This window comes from Notolepis coatsorum (genome assembly GCF_963971535.1).
Source record: "Notolepis coatsorum genome assembly, chromosome: 1".
Lineage (NCBI taxonomy): Eukaryota > Metazoa > Chordata > Actinopteri > Aulopiformes > Paralepididae > Notolepis > Notolepis coatsorum.
The window spans coordinates 297,168,336-297,190,370 of NC_140165.1; the positions used below are offsets into that span (position 1 = coordinate 297,168,336).

Consider the following 22,035-nt stretch of genomic DNA (forward strand, 5'->3'; position numbering starts at 1 on the left):
CTCTCCTCACAAGATGCAAGCTCGGTTTGGTTCCGCAAGCAGAGTTTTGCCTACGAGGTGACGTCGACTGGGGGGGGGGAGGGTCTATATGCATGGCCTCTGTTCACATCGTTTACCTGGGAGAGAGATTGTCTTTCTTGAGGATGTTGAGGTGGAAGAGGGAGGGGGCCAGGCACACCGCGATGTTCATGGGAGTCATCTGGTTCTCCTCCACGGAGGAGGTGACGTCGCTCAGGAAACAGAGCAGCGTCTGCAGCACCTCCCGGTTCTCGTCCGACATCAGCATGATGGCTGCCTGGACGGCTTGTAACCTTTGGTCCTTAGGCACGTCTGAACGCATCAGAGAGAGAAAAAATTTAAGAATTGCTCTGCATTAGTGGACGAGAGAGAGAGAGAGAGAGAGAGAGAGAGAGAGAGAGAGAGAGAGAGAGAGAGAGAGAGAGAGAGAGAGAGAGAGAGAGAGAATAGTGCAATCCAAATGGATCAACAATTGGGTCGTCCTACCAATGGAAGCCAAACCATAGGATGCAAGAGATTTATCTTCAATTCTCCAATGAGTTGAGTGAGCTCTTACAATAAAATACAAGGATGGGTTCTCAATACATTTTGAATCTGCTGGAAAGGTTTTGTAATGTTTGTGTGTGTGTAAAATGGTGGAGTATATGAGAAAGACCTATGGCTCTGACAGTACTAAACATCAATACTGGGTCTAATTTCATGATTTTATATGTCTATCTTGTGTGTACCAGTGACAATCAAACCGTAAACAAAGAGGCCTATTAACTCATTCACTGCCAGCTATTATCCTTATCCTGTTCTAGCTAGGCCATGCTTTAAAAGATAGGAGTGCGTCACCTTGTTTGTAGAGCTATATCTATATTCTATATTATAGGCTATGGATACAATACTATGGTCATTTGACAGTAACTATCTTCTGTCCAAAATGCAAAAAAGAATACATTTTTTCATGAATACGTTCGCGCGTTATCCCGTGGTGAATATAAGTATAGTTTCGGAGTGATCCGGACTAATTCCTGGGAGGCTGAGTTATAGGGCGCAACGTGAATTCTACTAAAAGCATTGGCGTTTCATCCCTGGACAGGCTACTATTTCCAAATCAAATGTATATAATAGGTATTCTGTTTCATCATGAATGCATGAAAGGGGTGGGGGGTCGTTTCTGATGCTTTGACTGCCAGTAACGGCATTCGTTGTGAACACTACACACACTGATCAGCTGGATCCGTATGAGAACATTGTACAATCAAGCTGGAATTGACGTCAGATAGTCCTTACCTTTGACCGGGGCTATTCCAAAAAGAATATTCCAATTGTTTGATCGCCATCTGGTCCATCTGATGTCCATCTGGTCCACGACATAATCCGGCACAACACATGCATCGCGTGTCCCGGACACTTTTCAATGCGACCGAGTGAACCTCTAGGCTTCCCTGTACTAAAAAACTGCACATAACATAACACACGGTCTGGATCTGGCCGGTACTGCACCCTCGGGGTCCCAGTATGCCTTTTTTTTTTTTTTTTTTTTCCAAGCATGACCGACAGAAACAGGTTGAATGGGATATAGATCAGGGGAAGACACTCTGAGAAAATACGGCGAGTCCGGGAGTCGAACTCGTGTACCCCAGATCCGTGACGCGCACGGTTGTCCCCGATGCCGAAATAGCGCCGAGATACGCGGTGAGCTACTGGAGCTCCCCCCAGTATGCCTTTTAACGGACCAAATAACGATATACATGGTTGGCGTTCAACGGTTGTCGACCAAACACGTATATAAACGTTGTTGGCGCAGATTGTGTTAAGATGTTAGATCCTAATAATGAAACATTATGTGATTTAATGCTATGCCTTATTTTGACTTTGTTTATTTTATGCTTATTTTATGCCTAATCTTATGTCTGCACTTTATGCATATGTCTTTTTTACTGCTGTGAAGCACTTTGAGCTGCAATTCTTAATAATTAAATTATTATCATAAACAATTGGGTAAAAGGCTTATAATACATCTACCATTCGAACTCTAAATAATAAATACATAAATTACAGACTGGGCCTTTAACGCGCATCATCGTGAGTACAAATGGTACAAATGGTACCTCAGGTCTTCAGATTCACAGAGAAACAGCCAATCAAAAGGAAATTAAGTGAGACATTCAGTATGAGAGGCACAAGAGAGACAAGAGAGACAAGAGAAAGAAACCAGCCAGAGCCCTTACATTGATATATATGGAGGAAGGTCTCCCCCAGTTTGCTGGTGAGCAGAGGCTCAGGTAGATCTCTGAAGAACTGCTTCACCATGTCGGCCACGTCGTAGGCAGACTGGTCCTCGTAGTTCACGTCATCCGGAGAGCTCTCGTTCATCTGCCTCAGAGCCTGGATACGAGACTTCACCCCCGACTTACGAAAGAGACCCACCTAGAGGGAGAGGGCGGAAGTGTCGATGGTGACTTGATGTGATACTTTAGCCATACGCAGTGTGCTAGATAACAACGCACGGCGATACGGCGCGGGGGATTACGAGATTAACACTTTGATCGCCATGGGTTAAATTCATAATTTACCATCCCTCGCCAGCTCTATTTGTCTATGGAGAAGTTCCCCTTCTTTGCAGGGCTATAACTTTTTAAATTCTATTGCTACATTGCCATTATTATGGCCCATTCAATGTCCTATATGTATTGTTCAGGGTGTAGCAACGTTAAACTTTTTCATTCACATATTCATACTAAAATATGGTCTAAAGTATAAGTATGTTTTTATCGTTTTCTGCAGCTTTCTTCAGAACGTGATTTATAGCCCTAAATGCATTATAATGATGATGAAATACAGTTTGGTAGCGATCGGCGCGAGATGAAAGATTTCAACTGGACGTACTTCTAGAATGATCTACGTATGATCTGATGATGACCGGATGGGCGGGGGATCGTTTATAATTCCGTGGGCAACGTTAGATGATTCATCCAGAGTGGGTCATATGTTCATCATAGCAGTTTATATTGAACACGTTAGAATATAACGCTGAATCTTACCGTATGTTCCTCGCGCCGTTGGACGATCAGCGTGGAGTAGACCGTTTTCGATTATGGGATATAGAAATGCCCGATCCATTTCCAGGTTGTATAATAGTATATACGTCCAAATAACGTTGTTTATTGAGTTAGGGCGAGCGATCTATTATCCAGTGTTTCAAGATGGAGTCGCGGGAGCTATAGAGAGTGGCCGGACCACATTTGCATGAGTACTACTGGTTCAAAGGTTAATATCCGGTTGGCGATCTGCCGATCGGCCACCAGATTGCGCTCTTGAACCGCTAGAGAGTTGAGAGGAGATCACACTTGTGTCTCAGGGCCCCGGAAAGGAAATATGATTTCGATGACAGATTTTTGAAATATTGACATCAAAGACGAGTTAAGGCGTCCTCGGCGGAATGAGCATGGCGGAGAATGACGAGTTCTGGTGTTTTCGGCGGTTAAAGTGTTAAAAACGGGAAATGTTCCCCGTCCACGTTTGCATGAACTAACTATTTACAAAACTGTAACTACACAGCGCTTACACTTTTTTTTTTATATAATATTATGTAGATTATGTAGGGTTGTAATACAAAAAAGGCCTGCACACTGACCAAGAAATATATAGAGAGAGAGGCTCTCTGGAAGCAAAAAAAATTGCTCTGGAAGCAAAAAAACTGGTTTGAAGACCGAAACGGTCAACTTTTCTTGGTGTCACTTTAGAATTATCTTAAACTTATTATTAACTTTAGATAATTATCTTTTTATTTTCGTTTCTATATAATTTCAGTGTGGAGGCCTTTTCTTTATTACATTGGACTATTATGCTGGCCTCTCGCATCTGGCCCACAGTACACCAGCACAAACCTTTCTATATCATTGATTATGTAGGGTTGCCAGCCTGTCACACAGGTGGCGGGGGGCTTATGCTTTTAGATATCATCTCGCAGCATGTTAACATTACTGTCATCAGTCATTTGAATGGTAGTTGGTTACATAAATAATGGATAGATTTCATTGTAATTAGTATTTACAAATTTTAAATTGAAGGGGGAAAAGGGTATTTTAGAGCACAAAACAAATAGTACACATGTTGTAGGCCTACCCGAGAGGTCAGTGTGCAGAAGTGCAACCTTTCATCACAGTTACTCACAATACATCACTGTTTATGTTACTGCTGGTTGTAACTGTATGAGTGTATATGTGCATATGCAAAACTGAGGATCACACACTTCACTTAAAGGAACAGGCCACCATTATGGCAAATGCGCTTTACCATCCTCTCCAGAGTCAGACAAGAACACGCTCTCTGTGCGTTCAGTAGAAAGTTATCCAGCTTAGCACAAATTAATAGAAGCGGATATGGATCAGCTAGCCTAGCTGTTGGCCAAAAACACAGTTTTAAGCTAGGCTAGTGGTCTGTAGGCCTATCTGCTTCCATAAATAGTTTGTGCTAAGCTAGGTTAGCGGCTAGCTTGCAGGTAGATAGCTTTCTAATGAAGGCACAGAGAGGATGGTATCTATCTTCTTGTCTGACTCCCCTAATGTTGGTGTGTTCCTTTAAGCATTGCATTCTGTAAATTGTGACAGATTCTATGTGACGGGGCCTGTTGTGAGATTGTGAGTGTGTGTGTGTGTGTGTGAGAGAGAGAGAGAGAGAGAGAGAGAGAGAGAGAGAGAGAGAGAGAGAGAGAGAGAGAGAGAGAGAGAGAGAGAGAGAGAGAGAGAGAGAGAGAGAGAGAGAGAGAGAGAGAGAGAGAGGGGTGACTGACCTGGTCAAGACACTGGCTCCTGAGGTAGCGCAGGGCCTGCTGCAGGCTGAGGGGCAGGGGCTGTCCGGAGCGCTGGACGTGCACTATCAGAGGCACACCAAACACATTCTTGTCCTTATAGTCCGGCCCTTTCATTCTCTTCATGAACTTTGGCACTGACCTGTCGAGGAACATCAACATAACATCTTCAACACATCGGACATGGCAATCCTCCTGTTGACATCATCCAGTGGAGCTACCCATCCTCCTCACGACAGAACTATAGGATTGATTTACAGTTGAAAATCGGCGAAGTGGCCCTTTAATTTCCCAACCGTGCTCAAAAGCACTGTGTGACACTCACCAGGTCCAGCCATGCTTGTTGGACATGGAGTACTTCTCCATGATGGCAGTGAGACGCAGTAAAGAAAACTTCTGCAACAAACTCAGTTGGCCTGCCGATTGGTTGGTAATCTGCAGGGAAGCTACCGAGTGGCTGAGACGATTGGATATCTGGAAGCTGGGCCATCGTAACCTGTAGGCAAAACAAGACGCACTTTAGAGATAAAGCTACGTTTTTTAGTGAAAAACACTGTTAAAAGACTAGTTATTTGTAGCTACATCGACAGCATGAAATTAAAGTTTTGATAATTAAAGTCCAGCTTATATTTCAATGATAAATTGAAAAAAGCATTTTTCATCACATATCAAGGCAAAAAATTGGTCAACCTTACCGATTGGGCCGCGTGAGCGAAGCCCCGACTCCCGAGTCCCTCCTCTCCCTGAGCCGTGTGGAGTCGGCCTCTAGCGACACTCTGTCCCTGTCCCCGTCGCTGGGGGTGGTCTGACCCTCCGTCACGGAGTTCCCCTCAAAGTCTAATGTGATCTGACTGGACGACTGGAGCCCCGTTGTCTCCTCCCCCTCCCCCTCCCCCTCCCCTTCCCCCTGCGCCAGTCCTTCCCCTCCGGGCAGCACATTCCTGGACCAGTGGTCCACTATCTGCTGGAGGCCGTCCACGTGCAGCAGGATGTCGTCCAGATGCGGGAACAGATCCTCCTTCTCCAGGTCCATCAGATCTCCGGTGCTGGCGTACAGGTGGGAGCCCGGGACGTTGTCGTAGACGCTGACGCGGCTGCCCCTGGTGCAGCACTGGGTGACGGGTCTCGGCTGCTCCCTGGCGCTGGGGAGTAACGCCGGGGAGTCCAGGTGCATGCTGCCCGTGTGCCAGTTGATGGAGGCGCCGTTGGTGGGCGACAGGCTCTCTATGGACAGTGCTTTGGGGAAAGTTCCCGGCTTGTGGTCCTTGGGGATATGAACCACCAGGTCTTCGTAGGAACAGAATTCATTCCTGCGGTTCTGCTCCGCCACCCTCTTCACCTGGGCCCCGGCGAAGATGTCCACGTCCTCCAGGTACATGCCGCTGCGCTTGTGGTCGGCTCGGTGAAACTTGCGCTCCTTCAGGCTGGGCGTGCTGACGGCGCTGCCGCTGGAGTGGCTGCTCCCCTCGCTGCTGGACTGGGACGGCGGGACTCTGCCGGGCGGAGACTCCAAGGCCCCGCCGTCTCCGTTTATAATCTCCACGCAACGCAGCGTCTTCAGAGACCGGGGCTCCTGCTGTAGCACCGGAGCGCCGATGACCAGCGACTTGCGACCCCTTCCTAGCGTCCCCCGCGACCGCAGGGTCTCCATGCGCTTCAGGAAGTCTTTGGCACGTAGGCGGCCCGTCCTGCCATGCTTAGAGGGCAGAGAGCCGTAGTGGGGGATGTCGTTGGGGATGTGGGGCAGGGTGAGCGAGGTGGAGTCCGGCATGGCCGCGGAGTCGGAGTAGGTGCGGTTGGAGCCGTCCGAGTCTTCTGTGCTGAGGCCCCTGTGCCCGCTGCCTCCGCTGCTCTCGCTGTGCAAGGAGGAGACCTCCGGCTCGCTGAGGTCCGTCAAGACGCTCTCGCTGCTGGTGGTGGTCCTCAGAGCCAAGCCGTCCCGGGAGGGCTGGCCGTCTCCCAACAGGCAGTCGATGTCCTGCAGCCTGGACCAACGCCGGCTGGTCCACTCAAATGTCCATTTGTCACTGATAGCAAACACGTCTTCTTCATCTGAGTCTTCACTCTGGGCACACACAGGGAATCGACGAGGGCAAATCAATAGGTTTCCTCACATCACAATCATTTCTCATGACATGTCGTAAGTAATGAGGTCATGTCAAAGCCATTACTACAGAGGACGTTATTTACTCGAGTTGCCATGGGGTCTGTATTTCCCAGAAATATGGGTCAAGAGTTTAATTCATTCACTAGAAGTTAGAGAATATTAGAGTGACTATTCTTATCAGGTTTCACTTTCTCCACTCCTCAACTACATTATAGACAGCTATAGAATTCTGGACTTAATTTACATCTAACAACCACAATCTTCTCTAAGAACAAAATCTTATCAAATGGGGGTTCCGCATCATCAATCTAATAATAATAATAATAATAATTTCTAGAGGATTATTAATAATAATCTAGCGGTTCTTAAAAAAACAAAAAAAGATTGAGAACCACAGAATTGGATAAATACAACAAAAATAACGATGTATGTTAACCTCGCTAACCAGATGATCTAAGTTCCTACCCATTCATCTAGCTTGCGACGTTAGACCTGTGTTGCGTCACAGTATTATCTACTGTAGCCTATGCCAGAACAGAGAGACGAATGACATCGGCAGGAAATAGCCGGAGGTTGCGTTTGCTCAGATTCGATAACGTTTTATGGCCGCTAATGTGATATAACACCACATAATCTATTCAGCTGTTCCTATTCATGGGTCAAAAGTCCTAATATAAGGCTGCATTGCATCGTGGAGAGAAGATGAAAAGAGACCACATCAAAAGACACAGACGCGACAATAGCAAAATCTCAAATATCGTAGAATCTAGGTTAAAGGGATGACGGTAGCTTATATTTTTGTTGTTGTAGGAAGCAGATACATTACCGGAGACTGACCTTGTAAGAAAATAGTATGTGGACACTGAGGTAAATATGCTAACGTCACTGACAAGAACTGACCCAAGGCACCAAGCTATTTCAAGGCAGGGATCACGTCAAAACCCTCAAAGGATACATCTGATACATAGTCCCATCAGCATACAATGAACAAGACCAATTCATATACAATTTAAAATATATATATATGAATAGAATAAAGTAATAACAGTAAATAACCGTTTTCCACTCACTTTCTTCTTAGGAAGGTTCACATCAAGTTTCATGGAGGCACACTTGTTCAAGGTGTTGAGTCGTCTGGAAACAAAACACAAAAAAGGACCCAAAGATGATTGATCTGAACAAAACAACACAATACTCTCACAGAACCCAGACCAGTAGGACCAGTGGAGTTTCTCGACTGGATCAGAGCTTCCCCTATATTCCCACGTGCTGTGCTGTCAAGCCCTGGAGCTAACCATACCGGATATATAGGATCTGCCCATTTCCATAACTGCCATAATCCAATTAAGCCTGGTAATTGTTGCTCTGGACTTCTTCCTCTCTCGCTCAGGTCTAATTGAGTGTGACTTGAAGGCTGGCCTGTTGTGGTCAGGAGGGAGGTGTGAGTGAAGTGTTGTCCGTGGTCAGCTCCGAGCCCAACAATCTCTGCTCCAGTCACAAACTTTTAATGCTTTTCTGTGATTCTGCCTGTTGCTGTAGACATGCAAAGACAACCACTGACCACAGACCCTCCCCATCCATTGACGCCATTACGCACCATAATCAACAATATGATCTATTAACCAGACAAGTGGCTTTCTCAATCTTCTATGGAGGCTCGAATTGTGTGTAAGTTACCTAAACGCAAGCATGAAAAATAGTCCCTGTTTGGAATTTGGCTTACAAGCGCACACATTGGATAATAATTACCACTGAAATACGGTTTAATTTTCTCCACTGAATTTATGTTGGTTTTAATTCATTCATCACCAAAAGCTCTGTGAGTAACAATGGAGAAATTATATTTTCCATAAACAATAAAGATGGAAACGATGACAGCTGGGAGCATATGCCAAGAGATTAAATGTGTGTGTGTGTATGTGCACGTGTGTGTGTGGGGGGGGGGCTGCTGGCACACAGAATATACATACAGTATAAATAATTTAAGGCCAGTCAAAGCAGTGTGCGTATGAACCAATCATAACACTGGGGCGACAGATGACCAATCCCAAATAACCAAACAGCTCGGCTAAAGGGATCATCTGTGATATGATCATTGTAAACTAAACAGCTCCATATATCTTTCATGGTTTATTCTTTTTGCATGTAATTATTAACATTGTGCAGGCTATTGGACTGTATACAGTGGAGAGTGGTCGAAGAGATGGGAGAGAGGGGGGTGACTTACAACAAAGCTCATGAGCCACGGATTCAACCCACAATATCCACAATGTGAATAAGCAGTGTTGTGCCTTAGGCCACTGAGTGGGACAACCAGTTTCTGTATTATTCTGTGGCAGGAAAAAGCTTCAGATGTAGTGTAGGGACGTAGCTAAACTACAAGTTCCCAGGGTTCTTACTGTAGCTATAGGGCCCCAATGAAATGAGAGGAGAGAGAGAGAGAGAGAGAGAGAGAGAGAGAGAGAGAGAGAGAGAGAGAGAGAGAGAGAGAGAGAGAGAGAGAGAGAGAGAGAGAGAGAGAGAGAGAGAGAGAGAGAGAGAGAGAGAGAGAGAGAGAGAGAGATGAGGGAGAGAGAGAGAGAGAGAGAGGGGTTTGGGGCCCCTTACTCTGCAGGCCTTAAGAGCTTTGAATATGGTGGTTATAATGGGGGTAGACTAGTCAGGGATCAAAGAAACTAGTAGAGAGCGGGAAATATCATATTCTATCAAACCCATCCACAGTATGAAGGGTGTGATACAAGTGTTTACCGGGCCACACATGTCATGTTACCTCGAAGCCACAAGAATCAGGTTGTGGCTCTTATTGTCTGCTATTCATCCCACTGCTACTTTGGAATTCAGATGAGTGGCTTTAGGGTTGTTTAGAGTCACAGTATATTGAGTTGCGCGAGGCATGCCTCATGCTCCCCCTACTCTCCTCCCGGTCGCCATAGTGACCCTGGTAACTTGTTTTCATCTCTGTTTGAGAGAATGCTTAGATTGTCTTTCCCTAAATAGAAGTAGGCTAATGGTGAAATGTTAGAGAATGCTTAGATTGTCTTTCCCTAGAAGCTAATAGTGACATGTTGTCAGACGTTGACTCTGTACTCTATATGTTTATCGCAGTTATAAAATAATAACAAAACATTTAAATACAATTATAATAATAGAAGGGAAGTATAATCAAATAATATTAATATTTATAACCCCCAAAATAATACTAATAAATCCCATTGTGTCAAGACATGTAGCCTACGCGTCATGAGATATATTTTAAATAGTAGCGGCAAACCACTCAAAAATGCATAATGGTTTCTTATTCATCCAAAGTAATTATTTGTCCTTGACATTTTGTTTAAGGTCATGAGTCATTTGAAAAACAAAAGAAATGACCCAAAGATGATTGATGTGTACAAAACAACACAATACTCTCACAAGGAAGAAACGGAACCCCGACCGGTAGGGATCAGATTGTCCTTCCCTAAATAGAAGTAGGTCTGAATACACTGCACTTCCCTGGAGCGAGTTGAGAGCTGAGTGCTTGTTGGCATCAACTTACTATCAAGTGACTCACAACTGGGCTACGGCCATCTGTCACACTCAGACCTAAAGGGTATTCACTGTGACGGAACTACTCCACCGTGAATCACTGCGACGTCAGTACAGTAAGGCTAGCCGGGTTCACTGGTTACCTGCAAAGAGGTTCCACGAGATCTTTGTCCAGAAAGTCATGGTCTTTTTTCACGGGAGAGATGTCAATGGGGAACTGGGAATCTGAGGGAAAGAAACAAAATCCATGAATTTATTTAATAAAACCTTTATTTAACCAGGCAAAATCCCATCGAGACCAAGTATCTCTTTTGCAAGATACTTTCAAATGTATTAAAAGTAGGCGCTGTTATTATATATATATAATATATATATATATATATTTTTTTATTATTAGGATTAGCGGTCAAGAAAGTAAAGGCCACAATCTAGTGGCGGAGCGGGTCGGGGTGTTGGTCCTGGGGGGTCCTGGGGTGGGAGGAAATGTCTTTTGTGGTGTCTATTGTGGTGTCTGTAATAGTATAAGTAGATGTTTTATGTTTTTTTTTTATGTTCTGTATTTATTTATTTATTTATTTATTTATTTATTTATTTATTTATTTATTTATTTATTTATTATTTATTTATTTATTTATAATGAAAAAAGTAAAAGAATTGTATTGCTAATGTCATTATTGTTATTATTATTGTGGTATTGTGAGGTCTTGTTATTATTATTACTGTATTGTGTTTGTCTTGTTTTGTGTATAAAAAAAAATGTATAAAGGATTCAGCATTCCAATGCCTTGACAGATGTGAACATTATCACCCTAATAAGATGATGTGGGCTAAGGGGTGGGCCGTATATATTTTCAACCACATTTTTTTTTTTTCCAGTAAGACATCCAAGGACAGAAAGACCTCATACTTGTTTTAGACATAATGATGCTAATGGGGAGAGACAGGATTTGCCCAAATAACAGCGCTCAGGCTTGTGCAGGCATTACGGCTCGCTTCGGGCATGGGCCCCCCTCTCTTACATAACCTCAAGAGACTAAATCCAGACCTTGTGAATCTAGCATTCCAGCTCACTTTTTAGGGGAAAAACCACGGCACGTTTATCTGAGTGAAAACACAGACCCCGGCAGCGCCCCCCGTCTGTTCTAGTTGAGGGGAGTTCTTGGAAAACCCGACTGTTCTTCAATGAAAACGTTTCGTCATCGATGGCAATTTTAATAAATGGCCAGCATCATCAGAACCGAAGCCCTTGAAACTAATTTCTTCCCCCCTTTTTAAGTCTTGTACTTATTCTACTTATATTCGACTGTAGTAGTGACTCTCCCTGCACACTGATTGGTCGAAAACTAACGTCAATAAAACAGCCCAGAAATCTGGTGTCAGTGTACTTTCCTTTACAATCACCTACAATCCCTGTCACTGGGAGATTTAACGGCACTGTGTGTAGACATCAAAAGGCCTGGCTCAGAAGCCAGGACGGTTCTAAAGGGGAAAAGAGCCACAAAAAAAAAAGAATATCGAGAGCTATGATAAAAATCCACTTTTCCCATGACCTCTCTCTTGTAGTTTGCTGGGCATGTTTGCGTAGTAACTCTAGTTCAGGACAGAGCGGACGTAAAAGCAGACAAGGTTCCTCTCTCTCTCCCTCTCTCTCTCTCTCTCTCTCTCTCTCTCTCTCTCTCTCTTCCTCTCTCTCTCTCTTTCCGGCCTCTCTCTCTCTCTCTCTCTTTCCGGCCTCTCTCGCGGGTTGAAAAGAGACATCAGGCGCCTGAGGACAGTTGTATAAACGAAGCTGGAGTGTGCAGCAGTGTGGTACGGTAACAGACGAGGGAAACGCTACGCTCCATTATTCAGTCCTCCTCTTAAAAGGGAAAAGAACCACATCAAAGCCACATTCAACAGTGCGTCGTTTCACAGAGCAGACATTCAAATAGAAATTAAAGTGCCATTTTTAAGTTCATTACTCATGTCCTTTCTTTTGGTTCATTGGCGTATTACCTCATTATACTCTGTGTCACGTGACAAAGCGTTGCGGATGCGAGGTGGGAGACATGAGGTGGGTCTTCCGGGTGTTTTCATTATTATTTGTATTTTTTTTTTATTTGTATTTAAGTTTATTTCAAATAATGCAACAACAACAAACAGACAACAAGTACTACAGATAGAGCCATAAGCCATTCAAATATATAAAAAACACAAAAGTCTAACTGAATTTTGTCATTTAAAAGGAGTGGGAAGAAGTATACACTTAACCCCACCCCTTTTTCCTCATCATAATTTACTCATTTAGAAACAACCTACTCCCTTTATGGTCAGACTCATAATGAATAATAAAAATGAACTTAGTTAACGAAACGTTTTTTATTCATTCCTTATTAGTATTAGCCACTTTGATGAACAAAACTGTAGGTTACCCTGTATAGTTCATCATCTAGCCATTTTATATACACTGTATATACACATATATTTTTACTGTATATTATTGTATTTTATTCTTACGACTTCTCTTATCATGTCTATTTTTTATTTTATTTACAGTATTTGTATTTTGCACAATCCAGGCGGGCATGGCCACCTACATTTCACTGCATGTCTTGTGTATGTGACAAATAAAACTCTTGAATCTTGAATATATACAACTACATACATACATATGCTTCAGACATACATTACCTTCAAAGAGCTGAGCATATTGCGGGAATCCTGCTGCACGCAGCCAGTCGCACGCCTCCTTCGCCTCGATTTCTGAAACACAGCAAAAGGAACGCTTTTGTCAGTCTTTATCTTAAAGGTAGAATGAGCTACCCAAATGTAAACAAAACGGGTAGCCCTGCCACCACCGACCATCTGAAATGAGAACAGAGACGTGTTTTCATTCTCCCAGTCGATTGACAAGAGCTCTCGACACAAGGACGGACACTAGACGACGCATGGATGTGAGTTTCCAATCGTGCTTTGCCATGTTCTGTGGCCGCTAAAGATTTGTTTTACATTAGTGATGTTTGTGAACAGCGGAGTATAACAGATTAGTGTTGTCAAAAATATCGAAAAATCTATACATATCGATTCTGAATATTTAAAACGGTTTCAATAATCATTTCCCGAAATATCGATATTTAATTATTTAAAAAGATTTTTTTTTCTTTCTTTTTTTATATAAGGAAGTTGCATTGTTCATTTCAATACCTGTAATAGTACAGTAGTCCACACACACACACATGTGCATTCAGTTAAGTCGGAATATGACTGTAATACAAACAGTTCAGTTTGTCAGGTACATGCAACACAGATTACAGTGTTTACATCTGTCTGCTTGAGAAAATACCATGTTCTGCAATAAAAATGATTGAAGTGAGATGAACAGTTATTTTTAAATGTGTGATCTAAAGATAAACAAAGGGTTTTAAAAGTGTTATATATCTTCTCTTATAGTACCAGAGAGAAGCTGAGGAGAATCAACCAGCAACAAAAGCTACATTTATAAAATTGTATTTTTTAAGATTTACCCTTTTTCCCCCGTGGTATCGAAAATGGTATCGAATATCGATACTTTTCAAGGTATCGTATCGAAGTTCGAAATTCCAGTATCGTGACAACACTATAACAGATGTGTATTCTGATTTACAGTGGGGTTAGGGAAGTTCCAACTAGCGTATGTTTCTGCCTAGAGATCAAACTCTTCCAAGACTGCATGTGAATATACCACACACATTGATGTGGGCAAACAAATCACGTATTGGAGCTTTTTAAGTTCAACAAAACATGGGAAACAAAATCGTAGCAAGCATCACGGAAGTGCAACTCCTCATGGGAGAAATATGAGAAACACAAAGGACTGGGACGTCTCTCCGCCTGAAACCGTCCTGTTGAGGATTGTTAAAATGCACGTTACAGCAAGATATGCATTCTAAAATGATCAAGGATTGCACAAAAAAAGTGTATACAAAAAAAACTTTCACTACCACACTACAAAAGGTTAATGCTTTCACTACCACACTACAGAAAGTTAACCCTTTCACTACCACACTACAACGTGTTAGCCCTTTCACTACCACACTACAATGGGGTTAACCCTTTCACTACCACACTACAGAAGGTTAACCTTTCACTACCACACTACAGAAAGTGAACCCTTTCACTACCACACTACAACGTGCTAACACTTTCACTACCACACTACAAAGGGGTTAACTTCACTACCACACTACAGACCGTCTGTAGTGTGGTAGTGAGAGGTTAACCTTCTGTAATGTGGTAGTGAAAGGGGTTAAATACAACATAGAATAGAATAGAATAGAATAGAAATACTTTATTCATCCCGAGGGAAACATAAATCCCAATCCTAATAAATAAACCCTCCAAATATCAGACACTCTACTAGGCGGAGGTAGCCTAGCCCTGCTCCTCAACTCTCACATGGAGGGGCATGAGACCTTACATAACCATCTGCAATAGGTCCCGCTTTGTATGGTACTTACAGGGTCCAAACTGAGAACAAAGCCTGAATCAAGAGGAAAGCCGCCATACAGAGGTCCATGCTGGTCAGTAGACGTTACAGCAGGCCCTCTATACATCTACCACTGCAACGGAAAGGTAGCAAAAAGAGATGACCGACCATGAGAGAAACCGAATGTATCCACATTGTATCCTAGGGCATATACTAATAGAGAAGAAACCACTTAAATAAGCAAAACCCAGCTGACTCCTTGAGATGCCCAGACTCATGTCTATCCCCGGCAGCTGTCTCTCTCTCTCTCTCTCTCTCTCTCTCTCTCTCTCTCTCTCTCTCTCTCTCTCTCTCTCTCTCTCTCTGTCTCTCTCTGTCTCCCCCCCCCCCCCCCCCCACTCTCGGGCTCTGCTGACCCACACAGCACATGACATCTCCAGGCTCCAGACCAGAGCCCCTGAGGTCAGGGAAGTTCCGCCACTTAACCGCGAGAGGAAACCGGCCATCGCCACTCTTCCATTAATGTTAATGGTTGTAGCTGCCGTTTACTGCCACGGGAAGACAGGCAGACAGACAGACAGACAGACAGACAGACAGACAGACAGACAGACAGACAGACAGACAGACAGACAGACAGACAGACAGACAGACAGACAGACAGACAGACAGACAGACAGACAGACAGACAGACAGACAGACAGACAGACAGACAGACAGACAGACAGACAGACAGACAGGCAGGCAGGCAGACAGACTGACAGATTGACAGACTGACCGACTGAGTCACACACAGCTAATGAGACACACATTCCGGTTTACAAGAAGAGGCTAAAACAGTTCCAGAGTTCCAGAACCAAAAATACAGTATAGGAGTATAGGAGAAGCGAGAGGAAAACAAACAAACAAACAAGCAAATAAACAATTATTCACTCAAATGCTAATATGCTTTATAATGAAATAGTTTGTCTCCAAACTGGAGTAAGAATCAGTCTCAATCAGAATACACACATACAAAAAATACTCCTAAAATGCTATAATGGCTATAATTTATGCCAATATTTATCCCTAATTCCTTATCATAAAACAATGTCTTTACAGAGTTAGGACCATTGCAACTACAGTACATGTGTGTGGTAAATTAAACCATAAAAACATCATACAATGTACAGTAAGGACATCTAAAAATCAAGTATGAAACTGTCAAGCGCTGTTACAAACCTTTCTGTTGACAAAACTCCCTCTGTCACTTATCCCAATGTATCCACCAATGTTTCATCCGGCTCCCCCTTGATGTAAAGAATGACTCTGGGTCATGACTGGGTAATAAATATCACAACCTGGCAGAGCCCTACAAAAGCTGTACTCTCCACCCCTTATCAAACAACGGTGCTCAACAAAGCATCTGTCGCAAATAATGACCCGCCACCTCTTCTAATGGTGCTCCTTTCATGCAATTTGGGTGTCTGGTTCACTCCCTGTCTGAGGCTGTCACGCTAAAACTGAAACTGAAACATGGGTTCATTCATCAGTCGCGGGGATCCTGGCTCTGCGTAGAAAAAAACACTACCATCTCCTCACCCCCGTCGTAAAAAACCCTGTTCCACTTCCAACATCACCACCCGGGACTCCACCTGCGACTCGCCTCATGTCCCCTGTGTCACGGTGGAAAACAAAAAAATCTATAAAAAGTGACTTTGGTCTTCTGACCCAACAACGACTGAATAAATATTAACAGTATCCCCCCCCCCCCCCCTCCATACGTCCTTGGATGCCAAAAAGAAAATCCACGGTGTTTACTCAATTAACCTGCATGGTGGAGATTAGCCGTTTGAGTCAACATGTGTTCGGTCGGCCTCGACCACTACGACCCGCTGCTCCGTTCCCACCTGTATCATCAGGGGGAGTGGCTAGCCTCCTCTCCCAGGTGAATAATATCAGCCATGCATTGTTCCACCACGGTACAACATTAGAGTGAGAGTGCCGCCGGCCCCCCCCCTCCTCTCACTGCCCCACAACCGCCGGTTCACCTATTGGGGACGCTAGGAAACAGGAGCTGGGAATTCCTCTCTCCGTTTGGCATTCTGTAACCCTATATGTGGACACCCTGTCCTCTCTCATCCCTTCTTTTTTTTCTCCTCTCTGGGAATCTCTGGGTGGATAAAAAGCCCCGGGGCTGGCAACGCGCCAGAGAGCGAGTGCTCGCGTTTACTATCTAAAGCCCACAGCTTAAAAACTGTGTACAGTATAAAATTGCAGGGCCACAAAGAGATGAAACCCGGCCGGGTCTGTGACACAATAGCCCGGAATGCCAACAGCAGTGTACCACTAGTAAATGCGTGGCACAAGTGTCCCGGAGAGACCGAACCTACCTCTCCCTTTACAATGAAACTTATGCAACGCTACCACACAGGGACACGTTGTTGTTGTTATGCAACCCAGAGGTATGGCATGTAGCAATGTGCCCCCGGAGGAAGGACATGGCACAGTTCCACGGTCCTTTTAGGACGGAGACGGTAGCCTACGAGGGCTAGTAGAACACGGCGGCTTTGGAGGCCTCCTTCACGTTCCGCCACTTCCACTAGACGTTGTGTTTATTGAGCAGGAGCCAGTGTATGTATATACAGACTCGAACCTTTCAAGGATTTTATGGATCTGTTGTGATGTCTGGAATTGTAATGCCGACAGCGAAGCTTGAACTGTAATGAGTCATGACAACAACCCTCTTCTCCCACACTCTCTTTAAATAATCAGTTATTGTGAATAAAGAGGTATTTACTTAATCATTTTATTTTTTTTACTCCTGTCCTCCAAACACTCACACATGCCTCGAGGAGCCTCACTTCAGGTTCCGTCGACTTGGAGAACGACACCAAATAGCAACCGGCAACAAATAGTTGTTTACTCACGGGGTACTTTCATCATATAGCCATGTGCGTTGATATGTCCTGGGAGACTCTTCTCAAGAGTGTCTCTCGACGTGTCGGAGCATCTTCATTCCCACGCTGAGACACATCCTGCTCTCTCTCTCCCTCTCCCTCTCTCTCTCTCTCTGAAGACGGCCTGCTGTTCCGACTTGGAGCCAAAGCTTTCTCCTCGCCCCTTTCCATCTATCTCCCCCAACAACCATATGCCTGTCCCCCTGCTAAATCTCACCACCAGACCACCCCCTTTCAGTGGCTGGTTCCCCAATGTTCTGCCTCCTCCTCCCCGCTCCTTGTGCCCTACCCTCCTACCCATGCTCTGCCCATGACAAGTCTTTCCTACCCCACACTCAGCACATTTCTTGGCTGCACGCAACGCCTCGTAGCGATGTGGAGCCTTTCCTCTAATAAACACCCGTACGGAAAGCGTTTATAAAAGTTCACAAGAACACGGACGACCGACCGTTGTGTGTTTTACAATTCAAGTGTGCTTTCAGACCGATTCACTGTGACGTGAATTCAACTTTAAAGCAGAACAATGTTTTACTTTGAGGGGGAGAAGAAGGGGGAAGTGTCTCAAGGGTCCAGATGTGTTGTTCCAGCCGAATCCACAGGATGGAAAAAACGTAGGCCGCTGAAGAGGGAAAACCATGACCTAAACGAGCAGCAATCAGCAGCGGTGAATCACGCGAGACACTCAGCTTGTACAAGGCTCAGTGTTAACATCCCCAGAACTATCTGTCTGACTGCTTCCTCTGCCCGCGTCTCGACCCCTTTGTCTGTGGGTAAAGTCAATGAATGAAAGGCATTGTGGAACCTTTTAGTCATTAGAAACAACATCTATGAGTGTTCCTAAGTCTCGTCACAGACAAAAGAATGAATCAATATTATCAACAGTAAGCTTATCTTGAGGATACCTGAAGAGATATACTTGAAAATAAACAAAACAGTGGTCCTCGATTGGTGTGCCTGGGAAGTCCTGAATTTCCCAAGGGGATTAATAAAGGATCATCTTATGTCAGTTCAGGTGTATTGTATTGTATATTTGTATAGTGTTGGGACTTATTCCTCTTTTACCTTTTTACTGTATGAAGCACATTCTCGGGGGCTCATACAGAACCAAGCATTTTACTGTAATGTACATGTACTTTATACGTGACAAATAAAACAAAACTTGAAACTTGTACTTGTTCAGCTTTGAGATGTTGCTCAAATGTAAAGCGTGTCAAACTGAAATGTTACATTCTCTTCTTAAAAAACAACGAAGGCAGCCTATAATAATATCTTTGTCCAATCAAAGTTGATCGTTTTGCTCCCAGCTAACAGCTGCTCATATTCTGCTCTTGTATGATAATTCTTCCCTTAATATGACATTTACAAGCTAAAGTATTTGGTTATTAGGTGTGTCTTTTATTTTATGATCATTATTATTCTTGAATAAGTATGTCTTGGCATCAAATGGATTAGAGCCACTGCCTCTACTGGGAGCCGACATGACAGATCACTAAATGTCTGAAATGTATCCGCCTTAGGAAGATGTCATTCATCGATAAAAAAAATATTCACAATTTTAAAACAAAATGGGGGGGGGAGTTCACAGAAATCCACTGTGTGAGAGCGCAGGAAATCCCATTAGTTTAAATGCACGGCTGAGAAGACAGGCGTCTTAAATCACTGGAGTTTTGGCACGACACCGTGATTATGTAACGGCATCACATCCATCCACGATTTCCAATAGCGCGTGAGTACCTTTCCATATGGCGGCCGTTTCTAATGTGCCTGCCTCTCTGTTCCTGATATCCCTGCCCCCTCTCCCCTTGTAAGACACGTCTCCTCTAACCCACTGGGGTCGGGATGATCTTTAAATGTACAAACAACCGACGACAAGATGACGCAGGCAATCCACTTAAGGCAGTTTAACACACGACACTTAATAAAGCCACTTTACACTAACTGGAGTTTCATAAATACACTCCCGAAACAAAGCATGCAAGCCACGCAGAAATGTACTATCAGTGTGTAAATCCTTCCAGACATGCATCTTCCCGTCCCATCCCCTCCCCACACCACTACCGTAGTAGAGAATGTTGAATGAATCAGCCAGACAGGCCAGCAGAATACGTTGGTAACAAAACTGACCCCCCCCCCCCCCCCCCCCCCCCCCCCCCACCAGACTCCAGTCCATTACTGTACACATGTGACTGTCTGCATCAAGAACACCTGGAGAGAGAGAGAGAGAGAGAGAGAGAGAGAGAGAGAGAGAGAGAGAGAGAGAGAGAGAGAGAGAGAGAGAGAGAGAGAGAGAGAGAGACGGGGGTCTGGCTGGTGGCTGACTGTCCTTACAGAGAGGTGTTGTGAGTGACAACAGGCTGGGTGACGTATAGATGAGGAGGCCTCCTCTCTTCCCCTTCCATGACGCTGATTCCATACAGACACCTATTCACAGCTAGCAGTCTGTCTCTAAGGTAGAATTAGACAGACGGGGGGGGCCCCCCGCCTCTAGTCCGCCCAGACACCACAACATCAGATGTCTCATGCCTAAAATAGTCCAACATTTTCCTTCTGTCTTAAGATCTCAACTGTAGTGTGCATGGAGGAGCAAACAGGTTAAAGGAAGTTTTCTCTCTGTGCGTTCAGTAGAAAGATATTCAGCTGCAAGCCTAGCCTAGCTTAGCACTAATGAATAAGACACTAGCCATAGCTACAGAGTAATACAGACCACTAGCCTAGCTACAGAGCCGATACAGACCACTAGCCTAGCTTAGCACTAGTGAATAAGACCACTAGCCTATAGCTACAGAGCATACAGATCACTAGCCTAGCTTAGCTTGGTATCCATCTTCTTGTCTGACTCTGGAGAAAACACATTTCCCATAATGTTGGCGTGTTCCTTTAAGTGATAGCCAAAAGACAAATATCACCACACACAAGCCACACATGTTAGACACTAGACTAGAGTGTGGAGGAGACCCCTTGAGATTGACTTGCGGTATATGTAAGAGTTAAGGTCCTCCTGAAGGGGGCGCCGCTGGCAATGCACAAGGTGGATTAATATTTCGGTGCCCCGGTCATTCACCCCAGTGTCGTGGGAATAAAGCCTGTCCTGTTTTCCTGAGTAGGTTTTAATTAACAGGGAGCCCCGTGTCCCATAGACTCTCAGCAGGCAGCATCCTCTGCACAATATGCCACAATCATCAACGAGGTGCCACTCACTACATTTCACTTCAGTGTGTCTCATCATCGTCAACACTTCAGGCACGTCGCAGAGACAAAGGACCGAGGCCACCTCTGTGAGTAGAGGCACTTTAGAGGCCACGGTTTGTGTGCAGAGGTTGAGCGATGCATCACCTCACGAATATAACCTCCATTGAGGTTTTTAGTGGTTGGCACATGAGCCGGCTGGCCGGGCACGGCCAATAATTAGAGGAGCCGCCGTGAATCAGCCAGACTTCCAGTCCCTCTCATTGATCCCGTGGAGAACACAGGGGGACCTGTCAGTAGGCTGCAGCTGACATGGGATCCAGGTTTATTTAAATTAGTCAGCTTTAGGGGCTATGTTGCTAAGAGACAGTGGAGAGAAAATCTCCTCATAATACAAATGAGGTAGCAAATCCTCCGGCCGCTCTCGCCCTGTGGTCCATGGTCGGTAGACCTGCGGCGGGAGCCCTTGATCGGAACCACAGGTCTCCACTAGTCACCGGCGGGTACGACGGACCACGGGTTTCCTGGCCTCCCAGAGGGAGGGAGTGGGACTTTAGTGAGGGAACAGCGCCAGGACCGTCCGGTGCCAAGGAGCCCTTAGCATGCCGAACTGGTAAGCTTGGGCTTCAGGCATCCGTGCTTTCATTCAAGGACTCGAGGCTACATAATCACGATGAATGAATTGAACACACGATTCTACTTCAGTTCGCTTTTCAATCGTTTTTCTACATTACACGAAAGGTTACGAGTAATAACTCAAAGCACTTAATTTTCCATATACTGTATGAGATCTGTTTTAAGGGGCTTGGGGTATTTGTTTGACTGAACCCCCCCCCCCCCCCCCCCCCCCCGCCTTCCCTTCCTGCCCCTGTTGAATGGCCGAGGTCCACCTTTAATTTCAAAGCGGAAGGGGGAACGCACACAGCAAGAGCTTATTGATTCTGAGAGTAAATAACAAGAGAGTATGTGAGCTAGGGGCTGCTGTTGTTGCCCACCGGGTCAAAAGTAATTCTCG

At 44.6% G+C, this 22,035-nt stretch overlaps 1 protein-coding gene across 6 annotated transcripts in view; it reads right to left on the reverse strand.

The window, feature by feature from the left end:
• stard13b (StAR related lipid transfer domain containing 13b) overlaps nucleotides 1-22,035 on the reverse strand; it is a 126,567-nt gene that overhangs the window by 7,016 nt on the left and 97,516 nt on the right. For 4 of the 6 annotated variants that reach the window (XM_084322950.1, XM_084322949.1, XM_084322952.1 and 1 more), the window contains 8 exons: nucleotides 13,125-13,196; nucleotides 10,598-10,679; nucleotides 7,997-8,060; nucleotides 5,515-6,884; nucleotides 5,145-5,315; nucleotides 4,802-4,961; nucleotides 2,238-2,436; nucleotides 117-330 (listed from right to left, as the gene is read on the reverse strand). In XM_084322950.1, coding sequence (XP_084179076.1) covers nucleotides 117-330; nucleotides 2,238-2,436; nucleotides 4,802-4,961; nucleotides 5,145-5,315; nucleotides 5,515-6,884; nucleotides 7,997-8,060; nucleotides 10,598-10,679; nucleotides 13,125-13,196 — 2,332 coding nt within the window. Of the gene's footprint in view, nucleotides 1-116; nucleotides 331-2,237; nucleotides 2,437-4,801; nucleotides 4,962-5,144; nucleotides 5,316-5,514; nucleotides 6,885-7,996; nucleotides 8,061-10,597; nucleotides 10,680-13,124; nucleotides 13,197-14,929; nucleotides 15,060-17,804; nucleotides 17,935-22,035 lie in introns of those variants that run through there. The other 2 variants (XM_084322953.1, XM_084322954.1) reach the window with 2 other exon arrangements.